Here is a 9,910-nt window from a genome sequence, read left to right as displayed (position 1 = left end):
TCATGTCTGTTTAATCCTTGTAAATTCACAGAGTGTAAAAATGACAAGTTGCAGGTTATGAGTCTCAATAATTCTTGGCTACGAGCAGCGACTTCCTTCCCCCCCATAAAACCTGCAGCTTGTTGTTTTTACACCTCAGTTTTGGTGTGAATTACAAACAGTATATACTGTGTGTATTTGTGAATCGTGGGGGGGGGGGGGGATTTAGTCGACTTGGAAGGAAGCAGGCAGACTGTTTACCTCCAGTCTTCATGCTAAGCTAAGCTAAGGATTTCGTGGCTTTAGCGTCATATTAAACACACAGCAGTGAGAGTGGCGTCACTCCGCTCATCAAACTCTTGGGAAGAAAGCAAATGTCACAAAACTATCCCAAAAGTGTACACAAAACCCCGCGTCATGTGAGGTAAGTCAAGTGTGTGTGTAAACAGCACTAAAGGATATCTGGCTTTTGTTTAGCATATCGCATTTTAAACCTAAAAAAGCCAAATTAACTTTTTCAAAATCGTTTCCGCGACACTTTTCCGACTTCATCTATACCTTTTTATTCCTTCTGTAATGTGCATTACATAAGAAGAAAGTGAGGTTTTAGTGAGAGAAACATTTCTAGCCCTGCTGTTATCTACCTGCACATGCGCTACCTCCGTCCCATTATTAGTTATGAGTACATTACAGGGAATGGAGGACAGGTATTACATTTTCCATTTTGATTCATTTCTAATTTACAGTCTGACAAAAGGTTTGTTCAGTTCCTCATATGATTACATCCCTCATAACACAGTGATTTTTTTTCCCAAAGCTTTTTCCTCCACGTAATAACAAAAGCGAGAGACCGCATGAAAATGTGACAATAACAAAGGATGTGGGAACAAAATACCTGGCAGCACAGAGGAGGTTCTTCAAACAAAAAAGAAAGAAAAAAAAAACAGACAGATTGAAAAAGAAGTTGGCTGTCTGTCACCTGGCAAAAAAAAAAAAGAGGAGGCGTTTTAATAACTCCGAACAAAGCCGCTCCTTCTAGCAAGTCAAACCTTTAATTACAAAACACGATAGGAGACCGAGGCCGATATGACTTCGGCAACCTCGATACAAATCATAGGGAAGCAAATGAAGCGTTTAAGGGAGAAAAAAAAAAGGAGTGGAGAGTGGAGCGATAGCTTTTCAGAGAGTGAGGGAAGCATCGACGGGTGGAGGGAAGAGGAGGAGTGATGCTCAAAGGGGAAGCTGCTCAAGAAACAGGCGCGGGGAAATTGATGGGAGTCTGTAGAAGCAATTGATAGTTAGAGGACAGGAAGCAGCCTGTAAGGCAATTAGCACTATCTCTGCCATTTGATTTAAGACACGTCTTGAGTGTGTAATACTGTGAATTAATCACACCCGGGGTAGGTGCATCAGGAGCCCATTTCTGCCTTCAATTTCAAGGATTCTTCTCCATCGCTGGAGAAAAAAAAAAAGGTTCTTTTTTCCAGATATTCAAAATAGTGCCGCCCAATAATTCCCACTCACTCCGGGTAGAAATGTTATGGATGTGTTTGTGTGTGTCGGAGAGAGAGAGAGAGAGAGAGAGAGAGAGAGAGAGAGAGCGAGAGAGAGAGAGAGGGTGACAGAAGGTGACACATGGTTAGAAAGGTACCGTCTATGAATGCAGTGGCAATTTATTCATCACACACAAAGCTCCTGGTGGATGTCAACAAAAGCTGTGTAAACTCACACAAACATCCAGATAGTTACACTCATGTCAGAACCAACAACAAAAAAAAACTGTAAACAGTAAGCATTAACACCCGGGCCACCCCATCCACATATGCAGAGCATGCATATGCATGAACGATATATGCGCCGCCCACGAGGCTGCAGCTCCAGCGAGAGAAACATCTGCGTGAAGTCAATTTGATCTTAAGTCATGTAAAGGAATTCTTAGTAAATATTTACAACCGTGATTGTGTTCATTTTCACTTGTGGTTCAATTCAACAAAAATAAATGACATGTATGTTTTGTAGTCTGCGGCACAGTCGTAACACTTCAATGTCTCTTCCTGATCGCACTTTTTTATTGAAGAAATACTTTCCTGATGCTCGTTGCTCTGAGTTGCACGGTCTTGAGTGACCTGCAAATTCATTTTAAAGAGATGTGAAGTATTAATAATGTATATATTGGGGGAAAATGTGCAGATCATTTGTGCCCCCTAATGGAAACATCCATTTTTGTAAACACTTGTGAGGGATATCCTGAATACAATTTGGAGCGAAAAAGAAAATAATTGCGTCCTTCTCTATATTTCACTCATGTATACTGCACCGAGGAGAGACGCCATCTGTTTTGCATTTTTGCCACCAGTGGGATCAACATAATAGTTCATTAATCAACATGCAGCAGTAAACAGGCCACCAGTGGACTGGCTTTCAACGTGTCATCTCATTTGAATATTAGCACTTGTTATTTCATTGTTTTGCAATAACTGAATAATCCTCCTCCTGAATAGGCGACTGTTGAACTTATTCGACGTCCACGGACACTTTCCGACTAGATTCAACGGTTTTTAACACTTTGCATCTTCCACGATCAACTTTACGCCTTTAACAGAAACCTCTGAGACTCTGATTAGTTGCAAAACCAAGACGGTTTGCGTCTTTTGCCTCCATAGAATTCCTTTTTTTTTTAAATCTCAGAATACGTCTGCAGTTAGTTTTACTGAAGATGAGTCAATCCTGTTCATACACTGTAGTTTTTCCTTCGCTGTCAAACTGCGTCTGTCCCACCGAACAGCAAGGCTGCCCTCTGGTGGCGAGCCAAGAACGACTCCAACAGGAGATTTCAGGGCGGACGTGTCTTTCCGGTTTATTATTTTCATTTACCAACTCATCTACCTGCAGTCCGGGGCTCTTACTGTGCCGGTAGTTGTGTCTCAGAATAACATGAACTGCCTGTCGTACATTTTGGGGTCCATATGAAATCACTGGTGAGTGTATGGGTGAAAAAGAAATCTGCATTCAGGACAGTTTTGTTGTCTGCAGCGTGAAAAGAGCTCCAACAGGAATGCAGTCCCAAGATGCAACATAAACCAGGAAGTCTGGTGTCCTGGCATAGCTTTTTTTTTTATGTGTTGAGAAATAAAACAATGTAAAATATATTAAACCTTTAGACTCACTAAATGAATTAAAAATCTTCAAACTGTTGAAATATATGTGGCATCAATCTGCTGCGATTTCTGGAACCGAATAAATCCTTTTTTTGGAATTTTGTATGACAGAATACTTCTTGGATTTCTGAATCCCATTGAATTTATTTCCCTGAACTATTTGACTTTATAAACCGCCTATTTGAATATATATGTGGTTTATATTGCTTTTAAAATTTCCTTTCAAGTTTTGCAATTTCCCAAAAAACGCCGTGGCTGAACATGAACATAATCTCACAGCGAAGAGGTCGTTTGAATGATTTCATACAGAATGTAAAATAACTCGACGCTCTGAATGCAATGCTTATTAAACTTCACCACCGAGCAGCAGTTAAACCTCACAATAAAGTTTTCAGCTGCAAGTCCAGTAATGATCTCCTTTGTCGGATTCCATTTAATCCTGAACCTGTGCAGATAAAACAATAAGAGAATTTGAATTTACTGTAACACTTTATTTACTTAAATACAACAGAATATTAGTACAGTCAGTCACACGTTTTTTTTGTTGTTGTTGTGTCGAGGCAGAAGACATTCTGGTCCCTCTCACCCTGCTTTCATAAAGGGAAACCTTGGGCGGCATCAGAGGCTACGTTTACACACACATTCACTTCCACACTAAAGAGCGGCGGCCATATTCCAGTTAACATCTTAGTCCGGTTTAATTGGCGTGCAACCTCGATAATCTGTGGCAGAGTATCGTGTTGCGCAAAAAAACAATTCATTTAGTGAACAACACTCGTCACTCCTTCTCTGATTGAACAATTCAAGTTACCGTCGACACGCGGGGCAGATCATCACAACCCGACGAGTCCTATTTTTGGTTCTTTTGACGGTCAGGACAATAAATTAACAGAATAAATTACAGGCGTGGCTGGTGAGAGACTTTCACTTGCCAATCGGATATCATTAAGCCTTTTTAATAAAGCATTAGGCTACATTAGTGGTTCTCAAACTGTGGGGCGCGACCCTCTAGTGGGGCGCGGAGGTATTACAGGTGGGGCGCAGGAGGAGATGCAGATTCTTCAATTATTTTTTTTAAAGAATCCTTTATTAATCCCACAGTGGGGGAATTATTCTCTGCATTTTACCCATCATCCTCAGTAATGAAGGAGCTTTGTGCTGCTGTGAAGCTCTGGGGCTTCAGTGCCTTGCTCAAGGACACTTCAACATGAAACTATGGGGAGAAAACAGGGATACCGGCTTCCTTGATAATCTTTTTGGCCAAATATGAGTTATGTTTTGCACCTATATAACTTTATTTGCATTGTTTTAACAAAGTGTTTGCACATGTTATTAGTTTTTGTCAGATGGAGCAATCTGGTTTACTTGAAAGAGATTTCCATTTTCTTTAATCTATTCATTAAAAAAGCACGGATGGAGGAGTCTCAAAACGTTGGACCGTTTTGTTCCCATGTTGTTGGGGCGGTGGGAACATGTTGCTTCCTCCAAAGTGGAGCGTGACAAAGAGTTTGAGAACGACTGGGCTACACGAACAAAATCAGCCCTGTGCACGAGAGCCTCCATTTTGGGTCGCCAACCAATTTGCAAACCGGTGCCAACGAGGGGAACGCCGGCTTCCCTCCAGGTTATTCTGAATGCTGACATTTCAAAAAGAGACCAAACCAGAATAACCACATTGACAGCAGACACCTCCGTGCATGTAAACATAGCCAGTGTTGTCGGCTACAGTGTGTATATACAGTGTTGATTTCAGGCAGTGCTTCATGAGACCAGGTCGGAAAAAAACAAACAAACGCCAAAGTCAACGGTTTCATATTTAGGGGCGTTGAGGTTCAATCTCCCCGGCGACGTGTTTTTTTTTGTGTTTTTTTTTCGCAGACGGGTCAAGACATCATTTAAATCAACTTCCGACAGTCCGTCTCTGAATCCGCCCCCCCGGTAGTGCCATCACTGAAGCAATACCAGATTCATTGGCACATTGAACACCATCACGAGCAGAGAGCGCTGTAATGAATATAGATCATTTCTGACATTTAAAAGATTTCTGTGAGGTACAAATCTAAGCAACATTATCAGTGAGCCAAAAGTCATCAAACTAAGGATGAGGAAGAAAAAAAAAAAAAAAACACCCGGGACTCGCCAACGGAGCAGCGCAGCGGTGTGGAATGATGTTATTCATATCTTTTAAAAGTCTCGACAGGCAGCTGGACGCCGAACACGACGCACGCGTCCAGAACGGGAATGTGCCGTCTTCCACCGGAGGAAAGGATGCGCTCACTTTCTGAGCGCCGTCAGGTGGAGAGAGAATGGGATGCAAGCGACGCTGGAGAGAAACACGGCGTATTTACAGGGTAAGAAAGAAGTGCAAGGCTAAGCTTTTTGTAGACATTCACACACTTAATATCCACGGTATATACCAAAAGACATGCATAGAGGCACATACATATTCATCGTACAAAACCAAAAAAAACATACCAAAAGCAGAACGCCAGTCAGCCGAGGTGGCTTCCTTCTGTGTGTCAAGTCTCATCAAACCGACATTTAAAAACGATGAGCGCTAAAGCTTTGACATCATGGGATGTGAAAAGGCAAAAGCTGAAGTTCCAGCCCTTTTGAATAATAAAAAAAAAAAAAGATTCATATCGTCAAAACTACGAGACATCAGCAATCTTCCATCTCGCTCTCTCTCTCTTAACCAATGCGGAGTGCCAGCCTCGTTTGCTAAATAGATCAACAAAATGTTGATAGAAAATCATTTTTTTAAGGAGGTGGAATATTTGGTTTTCAAATTGGGTTCTCAACTTTTCCCAGAACATGTTTAAACATTAATGTTAGCGCTTTGATCATAATTTAAACAAAATGTAAAAAAAAAAATAATTTAAATCCCCACTTTGATCTTCACAGAGAGGGGCGGAGTCAAAAGGTGCCAAAAATGTATATCGAGACCAGCGATTTAAAAAAAAAAAATTGGATCTGAATTGGCATCTGGCTGAAAGATACAAAGTGTTATGGGACTGTGAATTGTAAAAAAATTAAAAAAAAAAGGCTTGCATCGTGATTTGAAATGCTACAATTTGATTAAAACAGTCAGATTGTTGTGGATACGTTTGGGGCAAAAGGCATATTAGGAAACTCGTCTCTCCATTCTTCTGCTCACCTTGACAAAGTGTATTTTTGTCCGGTGAATAAAACCACTTTCCTTTCAGCGACGACTTAAAAACAGACTTCTAAAAGAGCAGAGTCGAGATGCAGTGTTGAAGCAGCTCCCGTACCGCGACAGACAAATGATTAAGAATCCCTTTTCTTCACTGTAAGTCACAAAAAAACACACCATTAATCACTATGACGGTTAATTTTTTTTTTTATAGCTCACTCTAGTTTTGGCAGATCACACAAAAGAAACGATGAAAAAAAAAAGTCACTCGCATAAACTGATAACTTCCATTGACGAAAAAACACCGGAATAATCTTTAAATGAACGAGTCGCCGCAGAGTAAAACAAAATGAGATTTTTTTTTTTAATACTCTTTTTAAACTCTTTTACTCCTCCTTCTCCTGCAGCGACGCGCGGACGCGGTTGCGCACGTAGAACGCCGTCAGCGCGCTGCAGCACGCCGTGAAGATGAAGAGCGCCACGGCGTCGTGGGCCAGGTCGCCGTGGAGGCGCTCGTAGAAGGGCCGGCGCTCCGTGAAGTCCGTTTTCAGCGCTTCGATCTGCATCAGGGTGCACACCACCACGAATATGTGGAAGATCTGGTGGCCCTGCCCGATGAAGTCACACCGACCGGGGAACAAGCTCTCCGGGTGCGGGCAGCAGAAGAAGTAGGCGCTGATCAGGAAAAAGAGCACGTGGTAGAAGTGGTACGCCACCACCGGGTCGGAGCAGCCCTCCTGGTAGCACCTGTAGATGCGGTGGACCACGGGGCTGATGTCTAAACAGTAAGCCAAGGCCGACGGCACCACTTGGCAGAGCTTGCGGGCCAACTTGGGCAGCTCGGGGCTGGCGTACTTGCCGTAGCAGCAGCCGAAGCACGTCAGCCAGGCCAGGAACGCCGCGGCGGGTAAAAAGAGCCCCTGCACCCGGGTGTGCCACTCCTTCTCGATGGCGTAGTAGTAGTGCGCCAGGGCGCTGCCGTACTGGTAGACGGCGACCCCGACGTAGTCGAGGAAGTAGAAGCTGTAGTAGGAGAGCTCGGACTTGGCGGACAGGAGGTGGGCGAGCGCGCTGAAGGAGAGGTAGGTGAAGGCCGCCAGCAGGACGATGAAGAGCGGCTGGGCGTGGGGGTCCCGCAGGAAATCCACCGTCTGCGAGATCTCCTGCCACTTCACCAGGATGACGAAGGCGGCCAGCAGGTGGGTCCACACGTTCAGGGTCTCGTTGTGCCTTTGGAAGAGCGTGAGGAAGTAGTAGCGCCAGCTCTGGTCCGGCTGCCTGTAGCCGGTGAGGATGTGCCGCTCGCGGAAGACCCAGGGCACGTCGGACACCTTCACGGTGCAAGGCAGCGTGGGGAAGGCCGACTCCAGCAGCTGGGGGATCTGACGCAGCTGCTGCGCGTTGATGAACAGGCGGCCGATCTGCTCCATCACCACCGTCGCCATGGCAAACTGGAGGTCAGAGGAGGAGGAGGGGTTAGTCAATATCTGTCATCGAGTTTGAGCCGTGCGGTCGTCTGCGGGTCCGCTTGCGTCGTCTGCCTTCCGCGCATCACTACTGCCATCGCAAAAGAAAATAATGTTATCGACTATTTATTGGCAGTTTGCTCGAGAATCAGAAAAAATAAATAAATGAAGGAATACTTTTCTCAATTATCAAGCAAACAGGTTGTCCAGTTGTTCAAGCCTTTGGACCGAGAATCAAGATGGCTGACAACGTCTGGTCAAGCTGTAAATAGGTAACTGATTAGACGATTGATGGAATTTTCATTAACATTTGTCCATAAAAAAGGTGTAATAATTGATGTATATTTAGTTGAAATCAAAACAAACCGTTACCACAATATCAGCAGCCAAGTATCTGGCCGCCTTATGAATGGAACCAACGCTCCCTCTCTTTTTTTTTAGTTGTTTTAACTCCTCAGACGATGTCCCTTTACCTGAAACCTCCACTATGCTCACCAGCGAGTTGCTACATGTGTGTGTCTGCCGCCGGGCGCCGGGCAGGTGGTGCACATCGCTTCACTGCTGGAAGCAGCTGCTGGACTGGAGGCTGATGAGAGTGGAGATACGGGCCAGAAAACCAAAAAGGACTAGGCCATCGACTAAAAGGATCCGTGGAGATGAATGGCGGTGACGAGTGATACTCCAGTGTGTTTTACACTGACGGCGACCCCATTCACATGAATCATGTCGCTCTATTGCACAGGAATATTGATTCGTGTGGTTTTTAGTGTCTTCAATTGAATAAAAGAATCAACCTGCTTTTGTGTTATCATTCGTCATCCATCATGGTTTTCTTCTCAAAACTGTTGAATAAGGAGTATTGTGTGTGGTGGCAGTAGTTTTTGTTTGTGTTTGTTCAGGCTGATTTGTGTCTCTGAACGTCTCTTAATCTGCTATTAAACACGACGCGCCGGCTTTGAAGGACTGTTGCACACCACAGGAGCTTGTGGGGGCAATAAAGCTCTGACCCGAGCTGCCCTCACGGTCATAAAATCTGCTGATGGGGCCCCTCTTTTTCAATCATCAGTATCGGTAATTGCACACGAGGAAAATGACTTCCTGAAAAAAAAGGTGGAGGGACTCACTGGACACAGTCAGTATTTCCTGGAGCGAAGATTTAAAAATAGGTTTCAATATAAAAAGAGAGTGTGTAGTGATGCTATTAAAAGAAAAGGAGGGACACAATAATCTGACTGCTGTCTGTTTGTGACTAACCCAGTTGAAGGCACCCAGAGATGTGGAGGAAAAAAAGGAATAAATGGTAGAAGACACTAAACAAAATGCCTGACTTTTGCTTCCAGAAGCATTAACCTAGCATGTAGCCTCCAGACAGTGGGGACCAGGGGGTGACACCATCACTGGTGGTGGTGGTGGTGGTGTGTCCATGTAGTTGGGGGGGGGGGGCAGAGAGAGCAGACAGCGGCCTCACACAGACCACCAGGCTGTGTGGGATGAACACAGGCCGAGGTTCAGGAGGAGGAGAGGCGTGGAGAGATGCACGGGAAGACATTACGTAACATAACCCCATCCGACGTCCACACCCTCCGCTCCCAACCAGCGTTTCAAATATTTATGGCTGGAGACAAACGCTCGACGAGAAGAAGAAGAAGAAGAGGAGGGGGAAAGGATGTTTAAAAGCCCAGGCCGGCGTGGGCCTGTTGCAGTGAATTCCCTCATGCGAGTATATGCATGCACCTGATATAAATATATATTTATATGTCTGTTCAAATTTGATATCCAGCGTCCGGATGAAAATGTGCATTACCCCGAGCCCCATGTGCATGTAACCCCCGTGTGCTGTTAGTATGAAGCACCGCTGCACGTTCATGAGCAAAATTGCCGTCACTTTAGCATTTTACCGGGAAATGGGGAGGAGGAGGGTGAGCGCGAGGGGCGCGGGGGGGGGGGAAGATACCAAAAAATGCTTGTATTAAAATGAAGCGGACGTACCTGTAGACGGTAGAATCAATCCAGAGCTTTGAGTTCAGCGGGTTGGAGCCGTGCAGAGTATGGAGAACATTGTTTGAAGCGGGGAACCGAGAGAGGATGACCGTGACGGGAGCAGCGCCTGGCGGCTCTCAGCGCGCAGCTGCTGGGAGGACACTGGGCGGGTT

General features: G+C 44.8%; 1 protein-coding gene across 1 annotated transcript; it reads right to left on the bottom strand.

Annotated features, from left to right (window-relative positions):
• Positions 1–3,660: 3,660 nt before the first annotated feature.
• paqr7b (progestin and adipoQ receptor family member VII, b) lies at positions 3,661–9,868 on the bottom strand. The gene is made up of 2 exons (XM_068570452.1): positions 9,747–9,868; positions 3,661–7,742 (listed from the first exon to the last, which is right to left on the bottom strand). The coding sequence occupies exon 2, from the start codon at positions 7,734–7,736 to the stop codon at positions 6,678–6,680; it is 1,059 nt and encodes a 352-aa protein (XP_068426553.1). The 5' UTR covers positions 7,737–7,742; positions 9,747–9,868; the 3' UTR covers positions 3,661–6,677.
• Positions 9,869–9,910: the final 42 nt, after the last annotated feature.

Source organism: Clinocottus analis, unplaced genomic scaffold (assembly GCF_023055335.1).
Source record: "Clinocottus analis isolate CAN_PGR_092001 unplaced genomic scaffold, fCliAna1.0.p SCAF_9, whole genome shotgun sequence".
Lineage (NCBI taxonomy): Eukaryota > Metazoa > Chordata > Actinopteri > Perciformes > Cottidae > Clinocottus > Clinocottus analis.
This window is presented reverse-complemented; position numbering and strand designations above follow the sequence as displayed.

What these genes read in the sequence shown, in the direction of transcription:
- paqr7b (XM_068570452.1), bottom strand. Translation starts at nt 7,736, where the DNA reads ATGGCGACGGTGGTGATGGAGCAGATCGGCCGCCTGTTCATCAACGCG.